Source organism: Bombina bombina, chromosome 8, assembly GCF_027579735.1.
Source record: "Bombina bombina isolate aBomBom1 chromosome 8, aBomBom1.pri, whole genome shotgun sequence".
Taxonomy (NCBI): domain Eukaryota; kingdom Metazoa; phylum Chordata; class Amphibia; order Anura; family Bombinatoridae; genus Bombina; species Bombina bombina.
The window spans coordinates 138,945,281-138,971,145 of record NC_069506.1 but is presented as its reverse complement, the minus strand read 5'-3'; the positions used below and the strand labels follow the sequence as shown (position 1 = coordinate 138,971,145).

The 25,865-nt window shown below is 39.4% G+C and overlaps 1 protein-coding gene across 4 annotated transcripts in view; it reads right to left on the bottom strand.

Moving 5' to 3' along the window:
* LOC128638563 (uncharacterized) overlaps window positions 1–25,865 on the bottom strand; it is a 431,654-nt gene that overhangs the window by 270,328 nt on the left and 135,461 nt on the right. For all 4 annotated transcript variants that reach the window (XM_053690591.1, XM_053690590.1, XM_053690593.1 and 1 more), the window contains one exon: window positions 21,275–21,483. In XM_053690591.1, the coding sequence (XP_053546566.1) occupies window positions 21,275–21,483 (209 nt within the window). The remainder of the gene's footprint in view (window positions 1–21,274; window positions 21,484–25,865) is intronic.

Here is a 25,865-nt window from a genome sequence, read left to right as displayed (position 1 = left end):
ATGAATAGACTTTATTATACTGGGGTATTATGCAGTGAGAATTATATGCATGTTATGAGTTTCTTTAGCTATTCGGCCTTGCCAATGTACCCTGGCCTAATGCCTAGAAGTAAGATAGAATAAGATAATGTAAACAAGAGGCTTTAGACACTCGGTTGTCTCTGCAGATGGTAGTTTGTTATGACTCGGTAAATATTGTTATGAGAAACTCATGTTCCAGTTTTTCCTTGTAAATTGCTCTGTATAACTGTGTAAGATGACGCAGTCCTAACGTGTCATCCCCTTAACCCTGTATGTCACTATAAGAAAGGCTTGCACTGTGCAATAAACAGAATTGGCTTTCGATCATAATGCTGCGTGGTCTGAGTCATTCTAAGGGGCCCTTATCAGGTAATCTACATATGCCTCAGGTGGTACACTAGGCCCCAGGCTTTGGCCTGCACTGACACTTACCCCCTGAAGGGGACACCTAACAGTTTTGGCGTCAGGACAGTGGGATTCGCAGTGAGTAACTATGAGTGCTTTTACCATGCTTTCTTTCTGTGAATTTGAACCTAAATTTAGTCTGGTAATAGGTGTTGATAATATATGATATAAGGTTAAAGGGGTTCCTGTGGTTGAAGCACAGGTTTGCGGAGGTTAAAGTCCTGCCGGCAGTTGTGATACCCCTCCAGACAGGTAATCAGTCCTGTGCTGGGACACGACAGGTATTGTGAGTCCTGTCGGTGATAAGCGCGCAAGAAATATATGAATGCCAGTTGACGGGAGGATTTTTTTAAGATAAACTCCCCCGGGCGAACGTGGCAGTGAAGTGAGTAAGTCTCACGTGTGTTGAAGTTTCCCATATTCATTCCCATAATAGAGTTTTGCTACCCACCTGAAGCTCATGTTGATATCTGATGCTTGCTTTTGCTGCTATATAAAATTATGCTGTGCGTAGAAAATATTAAGTGGCTGTGCATGTTACTTGTGGCTATTATTGTATTGAGAAAGGGGAACTGCTCATAGATAAGAATGCACAGAGAAAATTACATGTATAAGGTAAAAGAAAAGAAGAGTTAATAGTTTCTGCAAAAGACAGAAATATTTTTTTAAAAAACACGGTCAGTAAGTACTGCTGTTTGATAAATAGAGAAATCTCTGTGTTAAAGAATGTAGCAGGCAAAGAAGGGGGGCCACCACTGAGCGTGCACATAGCTCAGAAAAGAAAAAAAAAAGAGAGAAAAGAAATCCTGTCTCCGTTTGTAAGATTTTTTTTTTGTTTGCTTGCAGTAACAAAACTGAAATTTTGTATATTGAGATGCATAATGTGTGATGGTCTGTAGGTTCTCACTATGGTATGCGTGTAACAGATTTACTTTGGACCAGGAACAGAATGTATTATTTGAAAATGATTGTCTCAAACCCTGCAAAAGTGGCCATTTTGTGGGGTTTCGGAAAAAAAGAAAAAATGCATTGTGGAAATGGTGAAAAGTTAATCTAGTGTTTTTTATATATATATATGTATGTCGTACGCTAGAAAAATAGATGCTTTTCTGAGAAAGGAAAAAAGGGAGTGAATCTCTGGTATGCGAGATGGAATGAACTTGTGTGTCTGTATCGTAATAATGTTTTCTTCTGTTTCTCTGCTGGGAAATCAGACGTTTTTAGAAGATATTTGGTAATGTTATTTTATATAACTGTATTTCAAAGTCACCAGCATGTTTTAAGTATGTGGTATTCATATGCAGTTTTAGTTTTAAGTGATAATTGTGTGGCGGCATGTAAAGATATGATATTGTTTTTGCAAGTGAAGTAACGGCTTTGAAAGTGCGATGGTATGGGATTTTTGTCACGCTCTGGTAAATATGAAATTGTTTCTGGTATGATTAATGGGTTAACGTATGTTGTATTTGTAAGGTCTGTGCACGGCGTGGGTGCACACAATGAAATATATTTATAGGCTGTAATTGAAAGTTTTTCTAAAAGGGCGTCCGTTTTTGTTGCAAGTAAATTAATCTGCAGGTCATGCTACAGTACAGAGGTGAAATTGGTGTGGTAAATCATACAAGCAGCCTAGATTGTGGTTAGGATATACATATGTAATTTGCGTGATGAATGGTTAGTCCTTAAAGGGACAGTTCACTGTAACAAGGTGTTGCTATTAATGTATTGTCCATGACTTGTTACACAAGCGGCATATTATCTTATATTTGTCTGGAAAATCAGAGCTCAGTGCGTAGACGGAGCAATAGAAAATTGTCATTTTCTTATTTAAAGAACCAGTGCAATAACCCTGTATTAGTAGTTTGCTAAATATATTTTTAGAGACCTTTCTTTGTATATATTTATTTTAAATTTGCTGTTCAGATAGCAGATATTTTTTTTGCAGCATAACTTAATTCTCTCTGTAATGCAAACTGAAGTGATAAGTTGTCTACAATTTTAGTGTAGGGATCCGTGAGACTAGCGGACAGAAAAAAAAAAAAAAAAAACAAGAAAAAACAGAGGAGTGAAAATATTTAAAGGGATACAGGAAAACTGGTATAACATCTGAGAATTTAAGGGAATATTTACATAAAAGACGATGAGGTTTACTGTAAGCCTAACACTAGTATATTTCACTGTGTTAGCAGTTTCAATTAAAGATTATTTTTAATTTGGTTAAAATGTCCCTTTAATTAGCCTGCATCCCACTGTGAGTGCGTTCTTATGCTGCTTATGCTTGTTTAGGCTATTTAATGAACGTCAGTATACATTTTCTTTATTATAAGGATCATTGGGATTAATTTAAAGGAGAAATTGTATTAGTATTTCTTTTTCAGAAAGCTTATTTTTTTTGTGTTATATACGGTTGTTATATTTGGCTGGACAACTGCAGAATGGGAATATCAAATTATATACAACGTTAAATCCAATAATTTTGTTGTGGTTAAACTAATTAGCATTTATCAAGTTTTAGTGTGAATTTTATATTTTTAAGCAGTAAACAGTGTTTCTCCTTTAAGTAGAAATGAAACTTTGAGCTTGCCTCACTATCCTTGAGAAGAATGATAACACTGTGCATGTTTTGGTTTTTTTTGGCTTTGTTACAGAGAGAACAATTTGCACTGTACATTTAAAGCGGCAGTACTGGTGTTCTATGTTATAAAAAATGATAACTATAAATTGCTCACTACAAAGAAACAAGTATTTATATTATATTCTGTCATAGAATATAGCTTAAAAAATGATAATTTTATTTCTGTGGCTGTCAAACTGTATCTCACAGATATAACTCTTTGTTATTTAAAATAACCCCCACTGCGTTCAATAAATAAAGGAGATATTATTTAATGAAGTGATTCCAGTGACACTTTAAAATATATATAGTTATTTGGTTATTAACTAGTCTACCACTATTATTGCAATGACTTTGATTGCTGCTTAACAGTTAAGCCGTGGTCTATAAGGTGTCTAGAAATAAACACCCCTAAAACAAATGATGCACAGTTTATCTGATTCTACTGCATTTATATAACTAGCTAATTTATCTGTTCACAGTTTTGGTTTTATTTATATGGCTTACGTGTATTCTGTCTCTTGGTGTTGTAATGAGATTTATACAGCCTGTGATAAGAGGCAGTCCTCAAAGGTTTAAAAAAAAATTAGCATATGAGCCTACCTATGTTTGGTTTAATCTAGGAAGTTTGGTTAAAATTAAAAGTCCTATCTGAATAATGAATTTTCATTTATCCTAGAATGTCCCTTTAACAGTGGCTACTGTGGTTATCTGATCTTTCCCAAATAAGCGCAATTTTATTTGTGCAATCTGCAACTTAAGTTTCTTGGGCATCTGCTGTGATTGCTTTCTTTGTGTGATATTAAAGTTTTGTACATAGTGGATGTTTTTAATTGTTTGTCATGTTCTGAGTGTGTATTTCAGCGAATGTCAGAATATGTGTTGCATTCTAAGTTAATTGTGGTTGTTTGAAATTTGTGTCAGCAGCTAATGTTTCGTTTTGTGTAAGGCAAGAACGATTGGTTTTCATTGTTTGTTATGTTTTTCTCTTTTGTGGACAGCATATTGAATTGTGAAGTGTATTTCATTTTGCTTGCTATTGAGAATTGTCTCTGCATGAGTGGAGTGCATGATTTATCGTTTAGTTTCTTGTTATCTTGTGTTTGCGTGTCACATGAGATGTTTCACGCAAACATGGGGGAAGTATTGATGAGTATTGATGAATATCTTTATGTAATGGAGGAGATTATTTTTAGGAGGTGAACCTACAACGTTTTGAATCTCCTCGTACAATGTTATTGTGTTAATTTCAGATGCCTAAAATGTTTTATTTTTCTATGTGGTTCTTAACACTATATTTGTATTTGCAGGATGAGAGTATGCTGTCTTCAGAGATTGAAACACACTAACTGAATTATTTTTGAGTTTCCATATTTAGGTAAAATCTGTACAGGCAAAATTCCATAAGTGCACTCTTCAAAAGATTAAAGATTGAAAGCAAGTAAACCTTTAAAGAAAGAAAAGATAAAGATGAAAGACCTTTTGTCAAGCTTGTTTTAACCATCATACTGCAGTAAAAAAAGTTACTGAACTATCTTTGGATCCATTCTTTGCTTTGCATGCTGGTACCAGCCCCAGAACTGGACTCTGGGTAATCCATGACTGTTTTCTCTGATGTGTGTCTTCAGGACATAAAGACTATCCTTCTCTGGACTGTGCCTTACCGCTCGATATGGAAGTCCTGTTATGCTGTTACAGGATCAACCAATTAAATTAGGGGAGTATTGTTTTAACCCTATTCCTTATATTGCTTGTTTTGTATTCTCTTGTATTTGTTTTATTTTTATTGATCATATTTGGTCTAAGAAATCATATGCTTCATTGGTATTAGTGCACATTGTAGTTTATGTGCTTAACATAGTAACTCTTTAGATAAGTGTAACTGTGAACTTCGCAGTATTGTACTCTATTGAATGGCCCCACTGAGTATAGAAAATAGGTTTAAGGAAAATGCTGCAACATAGCATAATATTTTAGACCCTTCACCCTTTAGAACATAAGGAGGACACGTCTAAGCTAGGAGTTTATAGTAAATATACAGAGAAATGTTTGTTCAGGGAATAGCATAATTATAGTTTATGAAAGCAAATGTATTTTTCCCTTTTATTAATTAGTATGGTATCTGCAAAGTGAATTTGGTCATTCCTGATGTTTGTCAAAGAGAGTAATTCTTACCATAAAGATGTGTTTACCTTTAAAAGAGCTTGTAGTTTTAAATGATGTTCTGTTTGTATGCTTTCCTCATATAGGAGTGTGAGAGAATTTAGGTTGGAGAATTATAAGCATTATAGATAGCAGCCATCCAGAATAAAGCAACACAAGGTTCTTTTATTTTTTAGAAGTTCAAAGTGATATTGTAAAGAAATTCATTTATTTTCATTGACTGTTTTCTTTTTTCCATTCTTACAACAGGGCAGGCCTTAGCATAAGTTTTAGCATAAACATTCAGGCCCTTGAGGAAGTCTGACAGGTTTTCACTTGCGTAGTATTCATGAAGTATCATTTAAAAGTGTATAGAGAAGTTGTAAATTATTCTCTGAGAAATGTCAATGTATTTAGTTTGTATTATATATCAACAATGTTTTGTTTGATTTTAAATGACATAGGATGAAAGTGACGTTTTATTTGGACATAATTGTGATTGTATTGCGGTGTGTACTCATCCTGTACTGTTTCTGTTTGCTTCCTAGACTCCCTGTGACTCGAGTGTCTGCTTGCCATGGGTATCCACTGGTTGCCTTGTCTACCCCATGAACAAACCATCAGATTTCCAGTATCTCCCTGCGGAAGAACCGTGGATAAGCACCCCTACTGCAAATGAACTGTTGGAGAACTGTATTATAGCAAAGTGTCAAGGTGCAGCGCTCTCAAATGGACAAAGACTGTTCTTAAAGTATTCAGAGGCCACCTAGAGACAGTTGTGCTGTTGCTATGTCATGCTTTACTGTGGAAAAGGAACTGTTGGACATATTGGGGGGTGCTAGCAATGCAGGTGGAGAGATAGAAGATGCAGCGTTGTTTGGGGGGTAGATGGGGGGCTGGTTGGGTTTCTGTACTGGTAGACCGGTAGTTTTGGGAAGGCTGGAGGATAGATGGAAGGTATTGGAGGGACTGTACCTATATGCAGTGACAATTAGCCTATAAAAGTATATCACGACATGCAAATATTTTTCTCTTTAGTATTCTTATAGAGTTCTGTTACCATAATATAAGGCTTTACTAATTTTCTATGCCTGTCTATTTTTATGTTATTCTGTTAGAATAAAAGGATGGTATGTTAGGGGTAATATGAACCTGACGGCAGCCATCTTGTTCTTCGCAGCCATCTTGTTCCTCGCAGCCATTTTGTAATGAATAGACTTTATTATACTGGGGTATTATGCAGTGAGAATTATATGCATGTTATGAGTTTCTTTAGCTATTCGGCCTTGCCAATGTACCCTGGCCTAATGCCTAGAAGTAAGATAGAATAAGATAATGTAAACAAGAGGCTTTAGACACTCGGTTGTCTCTGCAGATGGTAGTTTGTTATGACTCTGTAAATATTGTTATGAGAAACTCATGTTCCAGTTTTTCCTTGTAAATTGCTCTGTATAACTGTGTAAGATGACGCGGTCCTAACGTGTCATCCCCTTAACCCTGTATGTCACTATAAGAAAGGCTTGCACTGTGCAATAAACAGAATTGGCTTTCGATCATAATGCTGCGTGGTCTGAGTCATTCTAAGGGGCCCTTATCAGGTAATCTACATATGCCTCAGGTGGTACACTAGGCCCCAGGCTTTGGCCTGCACTGACACTTACCCCCTGAAGGGGACACCTAACAGATACTGATATAAAAATTCTGTATAAAACTGTTTAAAAACTTACTTAGAAGCTCTCAGTTTAGCTCTGCTGAAAAGCCCACTGCAAGTGGGAAAACAAAATTTATGCTTACCTGATAAATTTATTTCTCTTGTGGTGTATCCAGTCCACGGGTTCATCCATTACTTGTGGGATATTCTCCTTCCCAACAGGAAGTTGCAAGAGGACACCCACAGCAGAGCTGTCTATATAGCTCCTCCCCGACCGAAGACAAGCAAGAAAAAAGGAGAAACTATAGGGTGCAGTGGTGACTGTAGTTTCAAAATAAAAAACACCTGCCTTAAAATGACAGGGCGGGCCGTGGACTGGATACACCACAAGAGAAATAAATTTATCAGGTAAGCATAAATTTTGTTTTCACTTGTAAAGGTGTATCCAGTCCACGGGTTCATCCATTACTTGTGGGATACCAATACCAAAGCTTTAGGACACGGATGAAGGGAGGGACAAGGCAGGAACTTAAGGCACCACTGCCTGTAAGACCTTTCTCCCAAAAATAGCCTCCGAAGAAGCAAAAGTATCTAATATGTAAAATTTAGAAAAAGTATGAAGCGAAGACCAAGTTGCCGCCTTACAAATCTGTTCAACAGAGGCCTCATTTTTAAAAGCCCATGTGGAAGCCACCGCTCTAGTGGAATGAGCTGTAATTCTTTCAGGATGCTGCTGGCCAGCAGTCTCATAAGCTAAACGGATTATGCTTCTCAGCCAAAAAGAAAGAGAAGTTGCCAAAGCCTTTTGGCCTCTCCTCTGTCCAGAGTAGACAACAAACAAAGCAGATGTTTGACAAAAATCCTTCGTAGCTTGTAAATAAAACTTTAAAGCACGAACCACATCAAGATTGTGTAAAAGATGTTCCTTCTTTGAGGAAGGATTAGGACATAATGAAGGAACAACAATCTCCTGATTGATATTCTTATTAGATACTACCTTAGGAAGAAACCCAGGTTTGGTACGCAAAACAACCTTATCTGCATGGAAAATCAGATAAGGGGAATCACACTGTAAAGCAGATAACTCTGAAACTCTTCGAGCCGAGGAGATAGCTACTAAAAACAGAACTTTCCAAGATAAAAGCTTAATATCTATGGAATGCAAAGGTTCAAACGGAACCCCTTGAAGAATTTTAAGAACTAAATTTAAACTCCATGGCGGAGCAACAGGTTTAAACACAGGCTTGATTCTAACTAAAGCCTGACAAAACGCCTGAACATCTGGAACCTCAGCCAGACGTTTGTGCAAAAGGACAGAGCAGAAATCTGTCCCTTTAAGGAACTAGCTGACAATCCTTTCTCCAATCCCTCTTGGAGAAAGGTTAAGATTCTAGGAATCCTGACTTTACTCCATGAGTAACCCTTGGATTCACATCAATGAAGATATTTACACCATATCTTATGATAGATTTTCCTGGTGACAGGTTTTCGAGCCTGAATTAAGGTATCAATGACCGACTCGGAAAAACCACGCTTTGATAGAATCAAGCGTTCAATCTCCAAGCAGTCAGACGCAGAGAAATTGGATTTTGGATGTTTGAAAGGACCTTGAAGTAAAAGGTCCTGCCTTAGCGGCAGAGTCCATGATGGAAAGGATGACATGTCCACCCAGATCTGCATACCAAGTCCTGTGTGGCCACGCAGGAGCTATCAAAATCACCGAAGCCCTCTCCCTGCTTGATCTTGGTAATCAGACGAGGGAGCAGAGGAAACGGTGGAAACACATAAGCCAGCTGAAGGACAAGGGTGCTGCTAGAGCATCTATGAGCGCTGCCTTGGGATACATGGGCCCGTAACGAGGAAGCTTGGCGTTCTGACGAGACGCCATGAGATCCAGTTCTGGTTTGCCCCATAGTTGAATCAACTGGGCAAATACCTCCGGATGGAGCTCCCCACTCCCCCGGATGAAAAGTCTGCGACTTATGAAATCCGCCTCCCCAGTTCTCTACTCCTGGGATATGGATAGCTGAGAGATGGCAAGAGTGAACCTCTGCCCATAGAATTATCTTTGAGACCTCCAAACATTGCCAGGGACTCCTTGTTCCCCACTGATGGTGGATATAGGCTACCGTCGTGATGTTGTCCGACTAAAATCTGATGAACTGACCGCAGCTAGCTGAGGCCCAAGCCTGAATAGCATTGAATATCGCTCTTAGTTCCAGAACCCGAGATAGCCACCAGAGAAGAGAATCCCTGGTCTCTTGATCCAGAATTTAGCAGAGGGGACAAATCTGTGTAATCCCCCATTCCACTGATTGGGCATGCAAAGTTACAGTGGTCTAAGATGTAGGCGGGCAAACAGGACTATGTTCCATTGCCGCTACCATTAAGCCGGATTACTTCCATACACTGAGCATCTGATGGCTGAGAAGTGGAATAATAGAGCACGGCAGGAAGTTAGAAGGCTTTGACAACCTGACCTCTGTCAGAAAAATCTTCATTTCTACTGAAATCTATCAGAGTTCCTAGGAAGGAAACTCTTGTGGAGAGGGGGAGAGTAGAACTCTTTTCTTCGTTCACCTTTCCACCCGTGAGGACCTCAGGAATGCCAGAACAAATGTCCGTATGGGACTTGCGATTTGAAAATTCGATGCCCGTATCTGAATGTCGTCTATTTAAGGAGAGCCACCGCTATGCCTTGTGGCCTTACAACCACTAGAAGGGACCCTAGAACCTTCGTAAAGATTCTTGGTGCCGTGGCTAACCCGAAGGGAAGAGCACAAACTGTAATGCCTGTCTAGGGAAGGCAAACCTGAGAAACCGATGATGATCTCTGTGTATCGGAATGTGGAGATAAGCATCCTTTAAGTCCACGGTAGTCATATATTGACCCTCCTGGATCATAGGTGGATGGGTTCGAATAGTCTCCATCTTGAAGGATGGGACTCTGAGAAATTTGTTCAGGATCTTGAGATCCAAGATTGGTCTGAAAGTTCCCTCTTTTTTGGGAACTATAAACAGATTTGAATAGAATCCCTGCCCCTGTTCCTCTCTTGGAACTGGGTGGATCACTCCCATAACCAGAAGGTCTTGAACGCAACGTAAGAATGCCTCTCTCTTTATCTGGTTTGCAGATAATTGTGAGAGATAAAATCTCCCCTTTGGAGATGAGGCTTTGAAATCCAGAAGATATCCCTGGGAAACAATCTCCAGAGCCCAGGGATCCTGGACGTCTCTTGCCCAAGCCTGGGCGAAGAGAGAAAGTCTGCCCCCAACTAGATCCGGATCGGGGGGCTACTCCTTCATGCTGTCTTAGAGGCAGCAGCGGGTTTTTTGGCCTGATTTCCCTTATTCCAGGCCTGGTTAGGTCTCCAGACTGGCTTGGACTGGGCAAAATTTCTTTCTTGTTTTGCAGTAGAGGAAGTTGAAGCTGCGCCACTCTTGAAGTTTCGAAAGGAACGAAAATTAGTCTGTTTGGTCCTTAATTTGTTGGACCTATCCTGGGAAGGGCGTGGCCTTTTCCTCCAGTAATATCAGAAATGATCTCCTTCAGTCCAGGCCCGAATAGGGTCTGCCCTTTGAAGGGGATGTTGAGAAGCTTAGACTTTGAAGTAACGTCAGCTGACCAGGATTTAAGCCATAGCGCCCTACGCGCCTGAATGGCAAAACCTGAATTCTTAGCCGTTAGCTTAGTTAAATGAAAAACGGTGTCAGAAATAAATGAATTGGCTAATTTAAGGGCTTTAAGCCTGTCTAGGATATCATCCAACGGGGTCTCCACCTGTAGAGCCTCATCAAGAGACTCGAACCAGAAAGCCGCTGCAGCAGTGACTGGGGCAATGCATGCAAGAGGCTGGAGAATAAAACCTTGTTGTATAAAGATTTTCTTAAGGAAACCCTCCAATTTTTTATCCATTGGATCTAGGAAAGCACAACTGTCCTCGACGGGGATAGTTGTACGCTTAGCTAGGGTAGAGACTGCTCCCTCCACCTTAGGGACCCGACTGCCACGAGTCCCCGTGTAGCGGCATCTATGGGAAAACTTCTTTTTAAAAGCAGGAGGGGGAGAGAACGGTACACCTGGTCTATCCCATTCCTTCGTAATAATTTCTGAAAACCTCTTAGGGATTGGAAAAACATCAGTGTAAACAGGCACTGCTAAGTATTTGTCCATTTTACACAATTTTTCTGGGACTACAATAGTGTCACAGTCATCCAGAGTCGCTAAAACCTCCCTGAGCAACAAGCGGAGGTGTTCAATCTTAAATTTAAATGCTGTCATTTCAGAGTCAGACCTGAAGTAACGCCTTCCCTGAATCAGAAATGTCGAAGCTTCGGGCTTCTGTACATTGTGAGGGTATATCAGACATAGCTACTAAAGCGTCAGAAAGCTCTGTATTTGTTCTAACCCCAGAGCTGTCACGCTTTCCTTGTAACCCTGGCAGTTTGGGACAATACCTCTGTGAGGGTATTGATTCATAACTGCTGCCATGTCTTGTAAGGTAAACGCATTGGACGCGCCAGATGTACTTGGGCGTCACTTGCGCGGGAGATATAGGTTCTGACACATTGGGAGAGCTAGGTGGTTTAACCTCCCCTTTTGTCAGTCTGAGGAAAACCTCTGGTGATAAATCTTTAAAAAGCCATAATATGATCTTTATAACTTATAGAAAGGTCAGTGCATTTGGTACACATTCTAAGAGGGGGTTCCACAATGGCTTCTAAACATAATGAACAAGGCGTTTCCTCTATGTCAGACATGTTTAACAGACTAGTAATGAGACCAGCAAGCTTGGAAAACACTTTAATAAATGTGAAAAAGCAATTAAACAAAAAACGGTACTGTGCCTTTAAGAGAAAAAAAAACTACCACATAAACTGCAAAACAGTGTTAAAAAGTAGTAAACTCTACAAAATTTTTAAAGTTTGTATAAGAGACTAAAGCAGCATTGCACCCACTTGCAAATGGATGATTAACCCCTTAGGCCCCAAACCTGGATCAGAAAAACGGTTATTAAACCATTAAAAAAACAGTCAAACACACTGCCACAGCTCTTCTGTGGCTCCTAACCTGCCCTTAAACACGATTTTTGCAGGAAAAAAACCCTCTATAGTGGTCCTAGATGCCAGAGGGACTCCTTTAGGCAAGCTGGATGTCTCAGTCTGAATATCAACTGCGCATAAAGTGCACGAAAATAGGCCTCTCCCACCATGCACTCAATGTCAGAGGGCCTTAAAAAAAGTACTCCTAGGAATAATCTAACAAGCCATGTGGAAAACTAGGCCCCAAATAAGATTATCACCCTCAGAGAAAAAACGTTTTTTCTGTGTAAGTTATGCAAACGTTTTTACACTAAGTAATATGAGAGTTAACATGAATATTACCATTATCTTGTAAGCATGATCCCAGACGTTAAATCACAGTATCAGGCTTACCTCAAATAAATCAGGCACTGTCAGCATTTTCTAGACCTTATCTCTCTAGAAAATAATATACTGCACATACCTCAAAGTAGGTGATCTGCAAACCGTCCCCCCAACTGAAGTTTTCTTTCCATACTCTTTAGTTATGTGTGAGAACAGCAATGGACCTTAGTTACAAACTGCTAAGATCATCAACCTCCAGGCAGATTCTTCTTCCAATTTCTGCCTGAGAGTAAAACAGTACAACGCCGGTACCGTTTAAAAATAAACTCTTGATTGAAGGTAAAAAACTATACTAAGTCACCACATATCTCTTGATACTTCCTTTCTTGTCGAGAGTTGCAAAAGAATGACTGGGGGTGGCAGTTAGGGGAGGAGCTATATAGACAGCTCTGCTGTGGGTGTCCTCTTGCAACTTCCTGTTGGGAAGGAGAATATCCCACAAGTAATGGATGAACCCGTGGACTGGATACACCTTTACAAGAGAAATAAGACACTCCCCTCTCCCCATTCTTTTGCATATGAAAAGACCCTTTACACAAACAGGAGCAAGCTGGAGTAGGTAGCTGACGGTATTCTCATAAAACTTTGGGGCTTGGTTAGGAGTCTGAAAATCAGAGCAATGTTATTTAAAAATAAGCAAAACATTATGGGCTATATAAATAGATCATCTACAAAAAAATGAGTGTATAATGTCCCTTTAACATGATGATTATATATAACCTTCATACAGGTAGTTAACTATATTTGCAGGACTCTCTTAAAGCGATATATTTTTACCAACAAAGAGTAAAAACCATACCTGTATTGCTTATACTTGAAGATTTGATGTAGCAATAAAGTTTCCTAATTTACTTGAGGATTATTATTTATATTTTCCTCTCATATGAGATAATACATTTGCCACACATCTTATAACTAAAAGCTAAATACGTATTTATGTTTCAAGGGTATAGAGCCTTGTTGTTTTCTGCTTATTTTTTTACTATTTATTGAACTGCAAGACTTTGTATATTCTAAAGTATATTCTAAAACCAACCACCAGATGCCACTGGTTAGCAAATAATCACGTCAACATAAACACCTTTTATACTTAAGAGATTCAATCATTTTGCCTCAAAGGGACAGTAAAGTAAAAACCAAAATTTATGTTTACCTGATAAATTTATTTATTTCTTGACACGTTAAGTCCCACGGAAATCATCAATTACTGTTGGGAATATCACTCCTGGCCAGCAGGAGGAGACAAAGAGCTGTTAAAGGGCCACTAAACCCAAAATCTTTCTTTCATGATTCAGATAGAGAATACAAATGTAAATAACATTACAATTTACTTCTATTATTTATTTTGCTTCACTTTTTAGATATCCTTAGTTGAAGAAAAAGCAATGCACATGGTGAGCCAATCACACGAGGCTTCTATGTGCAGCAACCAATCAGCAGCTACTGAGCATCTCTCAATATGTTTTTCAGCAAAGAATATCAAGAGAATAAAACAAATTAGATAATAGAAGTAAATTAGAAAGATGTTTAGAATTGCATTCTCTTTCTAAATCATGAAAGAAAAAATTTGGGTTTCATGTCCCTTTAAGTATCACTTCCCTTACCACAACCCCCAGTCATTCGACTGAAGGAAAAGGAGAGAAAGGAAATAACACAAGGTGCAGAGGTGCCTGAGGTTTATCTAACAAAACGGTCTGAAAATAAGGGCAGGCCGTGGACTCACCGTGTCAAGAAATAAATACATTTATTAGGTAAGCATAAATTTTGTTTTCTTTCTTAAGACACGGTGAGTACACAGAATCATCAATTACTGTTGGGAATCAATACCCAAGCTAGAGGACACCGATGATTCGGGAGGGACAAGACAGGTAACCCAAACAGAAGGCACCACCGCTTGAAGAACCCTTCTCCCAAAAGAAAACTCAGCCGAGGCAAAAGATTCAAATTGATAAAATTTGGAAAAGTATGCAAAGAAGACCATGAGTAGCCTTGCAAAGCTGTCCATAAGCTTTATCTTTGAAAGCCCAAGGTGAAAAGATAGCCCTCGTGGAATAAGCTATAACTCTCTCAGAAGACTGCAGACCAGTAGTCTAAAAACCAAACAATCAAACTTCTTCGCCAGAAAAAAAAAAAAAAGCAGCAGCTTTCTGGCTCTTCACTTTCCAGAAAAACAAACAGAACAGAAGACTGGCGAAAATCCTGGTTGCCAGTAGAAAAATATTAAAAGTACGCCCAACATCCAAGTCATGTACAAACATTGCTTATAAGAATAAGGAAGAAAACAGAGAAGGAACAACTAGATTCTGAATAAAAAGATATTCGAACCACTTAGGGCGAAGAATCGCATTATCTGAAAGAGAATAAGACGAATCACACTGCAAGCCGAGAGTTCGAAACTCTCCGAGCAGAATAGATAGGGAAAAGAAAGAAAACCTTCCAAGATAAAAACTAAATATCTATGGAATGCAATGGCTCAACCTGAGCCTGCTGCAAAAACTAAAAAACAAGGGTAAGATTTCAATAGGAGCAACAGACTAAAATACAGGCCTGAACCTAACCAGGACCTGACAAAAAGAATAAACATCTGGAACATCTGCCAGACAAGTGTAACGAGTAGAAAAATGCAGAAATCTGACTCTGCCAGACACTGACAACCCTTCTCCAGACCTACCTGGAGAAAAGAGAAAATCCTAGGAATCCTGACCCTACTTCCAAGAGAAGCCCCTGGATTCTCACCAAATAAAGGTATTCATTGCCATACCCTTATGGTAAAAATGACCAGTTACAGGCTTGGGAGCCTGAATCAAGGTCACAATGACCACTGCAGAAAAACCACACATAGACAAAACTAAGTGTTCAAAACACCAAACAGAGAATCTTAGAGAAAACAAGTTTGGATGAAGGAAGGATCCTGATCGGAATATCCTTCCTCAGAAACAACCTTCAAGTTGGAAGAGATTACATCTCCACAAAGGCTACATATCAGGACAGCCTGCTGATCTCCAGACCTCTAAACGTACCTAGGAAGCTAGTCGTACTGCCAACTGATCCGACTCCAGTACCCCCCTAGTCAAGGATTAATCTGGAGAGACCTCCAGAAAGAGCACCCAGATAAAAAGTCTGACTTCTCAAGAAGTCCGCTCCCAGTATTCACTCCTGGAATGAATAGAAGATAAACAGCAATTGTGAGCGTCCGCCCACTGACCCCAATTATGCCTAAAGAACTCCAGGTTCCTCCCAGGTGGTTGATGCAAACCACTGAGGTAAAATTGTCCAACTAGAACCTGATAAACCGGGCTAAGGACAACTGAGGCCAAGTCAACAGAACATTGCATATTGTTCAACTCCAAGATGGAAATAGGGAAAACAGACTCCTCCCGAGTCCATAGTCCCTAGCCCAACAGGCTGGCGACCGTGGGCACTATCACCCAGGAAGGCCTCCAGAGTAAGTACCCCGATTCTCCTGAGAAAACCTGTCTTCCAAGACAGATTCACCTGAATCCGTACTACTATCCGAGCATGCATAACAGCAGAACTCTCGGATGGAAACGAGCAAAGGGACGATGTCCAACAAAGTGTCCATCAGATGAATTACCTCCATACCTTAAGCCACTGAAGGCCTAATAGAAATGTAGAAAGAGACAAGATGGAATATCCTTGATTTTCTGACCTCTTGTCAGAAAAAAGTTCAGATTAGGGAAATTATTATGGTCCCTAAGAAAAACTACCCCTGTAGTTGGAACAAGGGAACTCATCTTCATATTCACTTCCCATCCATGGGGGACGAAGAGAAAGACAATAAGATCCCTGAATGAGAGTTTGCTTGTTAGAAGGACTGCGCCTGAACCAATATGTTGTCCAGGAAGGGCGGCAAACTGAAAGTGTTTGACAGAAGGACAAATCTCAGGAGCTTGAAGATACGCGTCTCCCAGGTCTATGATCATCATGAACTGACCCTCTTAGACCAAAGGAAGAATCAAATCAAAGAAAGACATTTTGAAGGATGGTACTCTGAGAAAAACTAGTTGAGTCACTTAAGGTCTTAACTATGATGAAAAGTTCCCACTTTTTTGGGAACCACGAACAGGATGAACAGAATCCTAGACCCTGTTGCCTTACACAAAACTGGACTATCACTCCCAGGGAAAAAGGTCCCAAAAACAATTAAAAAACGGTTCTCTTATCTGGTCCGCAGATAAAACTGGGAGATGGAATCTGCGTCTGGGAGTAAGGGTTTGATTCTATTTAGTAACCCTGAGGCACTAAGTCCGCAGCCTATCCGGGACATCTCGTACCCATGTTTGAAAAAAAAACCGAGAGCATCAGCCCCCCAATAGTTCCTGTATTGGAGGCAAACCCTACATGCTAAGATAGACTAAGCTGCAAGTTTCTACTCAGACGTTCTTCTGGTGGTCGAAAACGACCCTTGCCCGAATATCAGAAATTTACCTCTTAGATAAGGATCAAACAAGGTCTTACCCTTGTAAGGAAAACTCAGAAGAAAAATCTAAGAGTATTTTGAAAGAGCAAGTGCCTTGTGTGAGGCCTAACTCACGGCCTTCAGATTATGAAACGGACTCGCTACACAACACCCCGCGGGCTAGCACAGCGAAGCCAGTGACTTAGCCCTTGGCTTAATGACTAGCATGGTAACATCAGAAATAAAAGAACTGACTTGGGAGCCTTAATTCTGTTCTAGCTCTCTTTTCCAAAGGGGCCTCTACCCAAATGGAATCAGACAAAGCGTTGCACCAAAAAGATGCTGCACTTGACACAGAGGCAATACAAACATCCATATAAGCCCTTAGCTTAGAACATTGATCCGAAAAAGAGCAGCTATCCTCTATAGCCAGAGTAGAAAAGGAAACAGAGACAGGAAAAATCTTCTTTAATGAGACAGGGAAAAAGAAAACACTGACTTCTCCCATTCCTGAATAAAAACTCCAAGCACGGACTTGAACAGGAAACATGAAGTTGACTAAATTCCGTGGGATTGACAACGATAGGCGTATTGGAGTCACCGTAGAAGCCGAAACCTCCTTTAACAATACACAAAGGTGATCAAGCTTAAAACTGAAGAATACCACTTCAGCATCAGATAAAGGAATTATAGTGTCCGAATCTGAGATTCCACCCTCAGAGGCTACCGAAGTATCCTCATCATACATATAAGGAAAGACAACCTGTGTAGCATCAGGCGGACAGAAACCCTACTATCTGAATCTCTAATTTTTCTCTTGCGATATCGCTTATTATAGGAAAAGCAGATAATGCCACAGGAATCGCAGAAGATACCTGGGCAGTAATTTCTGCATGCAAATAACTCCTCTAGGAGATTGAGAGGAACCACAGGCACTGCATGTGACGCCATAGAGGCTAGGGACGTTACAGGAGAAAGCTGTGGCACTGCCTAAACAGCATCATCCTGGGAGACAATGGGCTCAGAGTCAAGCTCTATCTCTACCCTCAAGAGATAAGCGCAAACATGGCTGAAAAATTATTGTATATTGTTTGCCTTACCAAATAAGGAAACAAACCAACAATTCACATACACTGCTTGCGCCTTACTGAAGGTAAGCCAGCATGTAATAACCAACAGAGTTCTTTTCTAAAAGAACACAGGGCAAGGATAGAAATATTTAAAATGTGAATGGTTAAATATTGTCACTTAAGTTAGCTGTCACTTTAACATACAAAAAACATACACTGTTTTCAAAAAGCAAGCCGCACAGAATTGCATCGAGAAAAAATGTTGTGCCTAACATACCAACATGATTGGCAGAAACATGTCCTTGTAATGAAACTGTCACTTTAAGTACTGAAAAGCTAGTAAATGCAAGCACAACGTAGAAAAATAGAGCCATCCTACAGGAGGCTCAATAATAAAAAAATATATTAATATTGAAAAACATGAATTTTAATATAAGGGACTAAAATATTTTCAAAACCGTTGTCCCCAGGATCCATAAATTGTTCTAAATTCCAGGCCCAAAGAATGTCTACCATTAACTAGGGTGGTAGGGACATCCTTAATCTTAAATATATGGCACACTGCTGTCAGACCTAAAAACTGCTCTCCCGGTCTGCAGACATAACAACCTCACTGTAACAGTGTCCTCTTAGTAAGGGAAGACAAACCGGACAGATATTGAACGCTGCTCCGTCCTCATGTCTGAGAACGAGGAGGAGTGAAAAACCAATGACGTAGACCGCCAAAATGGTGCCGCTCAGCTTTGGAGATGAAGGAGGCGAGAACAATATACTCGGCAAGGAAATGAAGCGTGCATTATACATTGCGCTTCATTCCGCCAATAGAGTTACAAAAACCTCAGCTTAGTAATGGGGCAGCAAAAAAATAATAAAAATTAGCTACCTTTATTATTCCCTGACTTCTCCTCCATAACAAAGGCGCCGCTAAGGTTGACAGAGCGCAGCCTCCTAACAGTCACCGTGCGGGACACTGAGAGGCTGTCTCCATAAAAAAGTGATGTCATATAAACATCTGATTTTTTTTATTGAGCCAACATAAAGGTTAACTCCTTCATTGCTGTGAAGGAGTTCAACCTTAAGTCTCCAATTCACATTGTAGTGCCTGCCCCTGCCATAAAACATCCTTACTAAGGATGCAGAGTCCCATATAAAATACTGAGGGTTCTTAACCCCTTCAGTGCCAGCCTCCTCCCAGAAGACCAGAAGGCACTTACCTGTATATCCAGCTGTCCGGCAGGAGGACAGATCACCCGGCATGAGAGGATGCCACTCCTCACAGAGACCTGTTAAAGAAAGAAAGAAAGAAACAGAGTAAGCCTACTCTGGCTTTCTATATCAGGGCAGCAAACATGTTAAGAAAAAGCAGTAAGCCCAACCCACAAGTTCCTAACTGCTTAAAAAGCCACCACTGCCCTACTGAAGAGACTAACATGGAGTACGGCTAGACCCATTCTTGAGAGAAAAGATCAGAGTAAACCTTCTCTGGCTTATAAAATAATAAAATCTTGATTGAAGAGAGATAAATTCAATCTTCTTCACACACCAAAACCTTCACCTCCTCCTTGCACTGAAGGCAAAGAGAATGACTGGGGGTTGTGGGAAGGAAAGCAATACTTCACAGCTTTGCTGTGGTGCACTTTGCCGCCTCCTGCTGGCCAGGAGTGATATTCCCAACAGTAATTGATAATTCTGTGGACTCACCGTGTCTTAAGAAAGAAATGAAACGTTCATGATTCAGCTAGGGCATGCAATTTTAAAGGGGTAGAAAGGTAAAAAAATAAATGTGCATGAGTGCATTTCAATTTAAAATAAACATTTTTGTAATATACATTCATGAGCAAAAATAATTCTGGTAAAAGTTATTACGGTTTTTTCGGTTGCATACGCATCTTGTGAAAGCCCAGACAACAGTATTCAAACAATACACCACAGTAAGCAGTCTTTTGTATGGTGCAAATGAGGTCCTCAGAAGCAATGCACACCACTGCCATGGTATTTGAATACTGGTGCACAGGCCCTCACAGGGCAGCAGAAAAACAGTAATAACTTTTACTAGATTTTTGCTGATGAAAGTATACTGCAAAAATACTTCAATTTCAAATTGAAATGCACCCATGACATTTCATTTTTGACCTATCCCTTTAAACAAATTTCCAATTTACTTCTATTATCTAATTTGCTTTGCTCTTTTGGTATCCTTTGTTGACAGGCATACGTAAGGTAGGCTCGGGAGCAGCAATGCACTACTGGGAGCTAGCTGCTCACTGGTGACTACACATATATGCCTCTCGTAATTGCCATTCACAGTATGTTCAGCTAACTCCCAGAAGTGCACTTCTGCTACTTCAAAGGATACCAAGAGAATGAGCAAATTTTATAAAAGAAGTAAAATGAAATGATGTTTAAAACTGTATGCCGTGTATGAATTATAAGAGAAAATAACTGGGTTTAATGTCCCTTTAACGGGTGTTTTTGCAAAGCCTTAGCTCACTTGAACATACTCATGAAGACTGCTGCTGTTGCCTATTTTATATTATCCAAATCTTGTTCCTAAACAATTCTATAATACCTACGGGAAAATAAACAAAACCAGACAAAATGTCCAAAGCTGTAAATTTAAAATTATAATCTGTGAGCACTTAATTTAAAAAGCTCCTGTAACAATAGCAGAGGAACAACTCAATACAGACAGCTTCCACTATGATTGCCAACGCTGAAATGTTGACTTAATTACTTTAATGGAAGAGATACTATGCAGAGTGGTTCAAGACCTGAAAGAGGAATTTGCTTTGCACATCTATATACTGAACATTCTCAATGCACTAGTGGCTCAGACTCTTACTATTGACAATATACACATAGAACTATTTGTCTTTGCCCCAAGAACGATCAACCTCATCATGATGTTTCTTATGCTTTTCAGATACAGAAAAAAAAAATAATCTCTGTGGCCAGAAACAATCGTGACTTTGACTACAAGAACAACTGCATTCAAGTTTTCTCTAACTTATCATCAATCACTTTCCAATGCAAAAAAGAACTTTCTCCACTGGTCACTCAGCTATATGAAAAGACTTGTATGCAAAACCCCAACGGACATACAACTTCCACACAAGCCTCTACCTCCTCTCCAAAATAATCTTCCCCAGATGTAATAAACGTACTGTCGCATAGTCATACGTCTAAACCTGGAAGACCCCGATGACGCTTTTAGACCGAAGTCACTAAACAAAGTCCCAAAGGGAGGTACTTACCTGTAAGTACACCGCTGTTGTCTTCAATGAAATAAGACTTTAAACACACCAGTAATTTGTTTCTTTTACATTATTTTAAAACATGTTTATTCACCAATAGTTTCCCAAGTACAGTATAGTTGTTAATTAAAATACATTTTTATTTTTTTTTTTTTAAAGAAAAAAGGTGCTTTTTTTTTGGACCACCATTTTATCACAACTAAAATGAAAAAAGTCTTATTTTAAAGTACCCTCATGTTAAACTTTTACTTATGAAAAGGGTGAACTCACCTGTTACAGAGAAGTTGTACCCAGCTGTACTTAAAAGAGGAGACCATATCTAAGACGGCAGGATTTTCACAATTACTATTTTCTGTGAGAGCGGATGACTGATGAACAAGGTACTTTTCTTTGCTCCAAGTTTCTAAATAAGCGCAAAACTCATCCCAACTCTGGAATTCTTTTCCATTAAGTTGATCATTTTCCACTTCTTCACAATCCTGCAAAAACAGTTTTTATTTTATGACAACATTGAAAAGAGTAAATATATAAACATGCACACAAAAAACAGAAATTAAAGGTGCATAAAAGAGAACTGAAGGGAAAATTTTTATTTTTTTTCCCATCTACATCTATAATAAAATTTACTTTGTTTTGGGCTAATTAGAGCAGGTAATTTGTGCACTTCAATGGCGTTTTAGCACTGCTATATTCCACACAATTTTAAATTTGCACACTCCAGAACTGAGCCCAACACATTTATTCAAAATCTAGGCGCCTGCAGCTTTTAGTCATTCTCATAAGATATTTTTTTAACCTCTGTGGATTAAATCTCGCAATGAGCAGATGCACGACATTTCAGCTGCCAGCTACCACAACTTCACTGAGCTAGGTGATTTACTGGAGGTGAGGAGATCAACAATAGAATGTGCCACGCCTAATTTCTGGGGAGCCAATGGCATCCAAGAAAATCAAGCAACGATTTAAACAACTAATATATTTTAAATTACCGTATTATATCAGGTGTTGTCAAATCCAGACAGCCTGGGCGCTACTGGCTTGCCTTTAAATTAACCCCTGGCATTATGTCATTATTCTGTTTTAAATAGGGATGCACCAAGATTTTGGCCACAGAAATGTTTCAGCCAAAAATGGCATTTTCGGTTATTTAGTTTTTCGTGTTTTTTTGCCTGTTATTTTCTGTAAAATTATTGTGTAGCATATTGTTTTAAGATTTTTTGTCCAATTTTAGTGTGTTACTTTCAATAAAAGTGTGGTTATTTTATTTTATTGGATTGCAGTTTTTCAATTCTGTTTCATTCATTAAATACATTTTTGGTTTATGGCCAAGTACATCCAGGTTCGATTTCGGTCCACAGTTTCCATGTTTGTGCATCACTAGTTTAACATGTGCTAATTGCTATGGGTCTTGTTGACACTTCAGCATTGTGTTCCCGTGCCCTGCAGTGATGCCACTGTTCTTTCTACTATATCTGGATTCCTGCAATGTTTTGCCACTTCCAGGATCAACACAGTGTTAATGCGCTGCACGTTGCCATTTCTAATTTTAACTTGGGCCCCCGCAGTTATCAATCTGCTAAGGACCCGGTAATGTGCTGCACTGTGTTATTTTCCTTCTTTCTAGGTCCCCACAGTGTAAATTTGCTAGGGACCCGGTAATGTGCTACACTTTGTGGGGACCTAGAAAGAGGTAAAATAACAGTGCAGCACATTACCGGGTCCCTAGCAGATTTACACTGTGGGGACCTAGAAAGAGGTAAAATGACAGTGTAAATCTGCTAGGGACACGGTATTGTGCTACCTGCCATTTTTTTCCCATTTCCTGCTAAACAACGATCTGTTGCGCTGCTATTTCTCATCTTCCAGGCAGCTGCAGTGTCTGTTTGCAGCATACCCAGCAAGATGCTATGCCTCTGCTCTTTTTACCGCTGGACAGGATCAGTGTTTAAGTCCCCTGACGTACCATGGTTTGCCTTATTGCTATGTATTAAATGGGACAATAAACACAGAAGAGAAGTGTACACAAGCACACATACATATTATATACATTGTTCTCCAAAGTAAAAGTTGCCAGCCGGGTGGCATTATGAAGTAGCCGGGTTGGGGCAGTGTAGTACTTTACAATATTATAAAATTATCTGCCATGTAGTGCTCCGGGCACCTACCTAGGTATCTCTTCAACAAACAATACTATGGAACAAAGCAAATTTGATAACAGAAGTACATTAGAAAGCCGTTTAAATTTCCATGCTCTATGTGAATCATTACAGTTTAATTTTAACTTTACGTTCCCTTTAATAGATATCCAATGAACAATTTAACAAATTGATTGAATGATAATTTGAGCAACAGACATTGAAAACGTTTAGTATTAACATATATATATTTATTTGTGTGTTATATATTTTGGCATTGTCTATCATGTTAGATATTTTATTATGCTTCACAGCTATGCTTAGAGCAATAAAGTTTGACAACAAACAGTTACTGCATGATGTGACAATGGAAAGTTATATATGTATATCTCAGAAAAGCCATTGTAAACATTTGTATATCATGGCCTCTATTTTATAGTATAATTAATGGATACTGGTGCAGTTAAAATGCAGTAGAATATAAGCTCTACAGAATAATCAAATTGTCTTGACATGAATATTATAAACAAAAATAATGAGAATATCATTGTTCATTTGTGAACAGAATATGAGATATCTTTGAAAGTTGTAAATGAGGTAAAATGTATTAACCATACAGTAACAAGAGGTTAATAAACTATAAATTAATTGCATAATATTCACCATTTTAAACTAAATTTTTGTTATCAATGCAATGATCAAGCTTTACAAAAGATCAGATATAGCAAGTCCAGATAGGTTTGCAATAACCATTTTCTATAACACTTAAACAAATTATATACAATTCACTAAATAAAACGGTCCTCTCTTCAGATCAAAATAGCAAAAATTTAAAGGGCCAGTAAACCTAAAAAAACATAATTTATGCTTACCTGATAAATTCCTTTCTTCTGTTGTGTGATCAGTCCACGGGTCATCATTACTTCTGGGATATAACTCCTCCCCAACAGGAAATGCAAGAGGATTCACCCAGCAGAGCTGCATATAGCTCCTCCCCTCTACGTCAGTCCCAGTCATTCGACCAAGAATCAACGAGAAAGGAGTAACCAAGGGTGAAGTGGTGACTGGAGTATAATTTAAAAGATATTTACCTGCCTTAAAAACAGGGCGGGGCCGTGGACTGATCACACAACAGAAGAAAGGAATTTATCAGGTAAGCATAAATTATGTTTTCTTCTGTTATGTGTGATCAGTCCACGGGTCATCATTACTTCTGGGATACCAATACCAAAGCAAAAGTACACGGATGACGGGAGGGATAGGCAGGCTCATTATATAGAAGGAACCACTGCCTGAAGAACCTTTCTCCCAAAAATAGCCTCCGAAGAAGCAAAAGTGTCAAATTTGTAAAATTGGAAAAAGTATGAAGCGAAGACCAAGTTGCAGTCTTGCAAATCTGTTCAACAGAGGCCTCATTCTTAAAGGCCCAAGTGGAAGCCACAGCTCTAGTGGAGTGAGCTGTAATTCTTTCAGGAGGCTGCTGTCCAGCAGTCTCATAGGCTAAACGTATTATGCTACGAAGCCAAAAAGAGAGAGAGGTAGCAGAAGCTTTTTGACCTCTCCTCTGTCCAGAGTAAACGACAAACAAGGAAGAAGTTTGGCGAAAATCTTTAGTTGCCTGCAAGTAGAACTTGAGGGCACGAACTACATCCAGATTGTGTAGAAGACGTTCCTTCTTTGAAGAAGGATTTGGACACAAGGATGGTACAACAATCTCTTGATTGATGTTCCTGTTAGTGACTACCTTAGGTAAGAACCCAGGTTTAGTACGCAGAACTACCTTGTCTGAGTGAAAAATCAGATAAGGGGAATCACAATGTAAGGCTGATAACTCAGAGACTCTTCGAGCCGAGGAAATAGCCATTAAAAACAGAACTTTCCAAGATAACATTTTTATATCAATGGAATGAAGGGGTTCAAACGGAACACCCTGTAAAACGTTAAGAACTAAGTTTAAACTCCATGGTGGAGCAACAGCTTTAAATACAGGCTTGATCCTAGCTAAAGCCTGACAAAAGGACTGGACGTCTGGATTTTCTGACAGACGTCTGTGTAACAAGATGGACAGAGCTGAAATCTGACCCTTTAATGAACTAGCTGATAAACCCTTTTTCTAAACCTTCTTGTAGAAAAGACCAATATCCTAGCGATCCTAACCTTACTCCAGGAGTAACCTTTGGATTCGCACCAGTATAGGTATTTCCGCCATATTTTATGGTAAATCCTTCTGGTAACAGGCTTCCTAGCCTGAATCAGGGTATCAATAACCGACTCAGAAAAACCACGTTTTGATAAAATCAAGCGTTCAATTTCCAAGCAGTCAGCTTCAGAGAAGTTAGATTTTGATGTTTGAATGGACCCTGTATCAGAAGGTCCTGTCTTAGAGGTAGAGACCAAGGCGGACAGGATGACATGTCCACCAGATCTGCATACCAAGTCCTGCGTGGCCATGCAGGTGCTATTAGAATTACTGATGCTCTCTCCTGTTTGATTTTGGCAATCAATCGAGGAAGCAGCGGGAAGGGTGGAAACACATAAGCCATCCTGAAGTTCCAAGGTGCTGTCAAAGCATCTATCAGAACTGCTCCCGGATCCCTGGATCTGGACCCGTAGCGAGGAAGTTTGGCGTTCTGGCGAGACGCCATGAGATTTATCTCTGGTTTGCCCCAACGTCGAAGTATTTGGGCAAAGATCTCCGGATGAAGTTCCCACTCCCCCCGGATGAA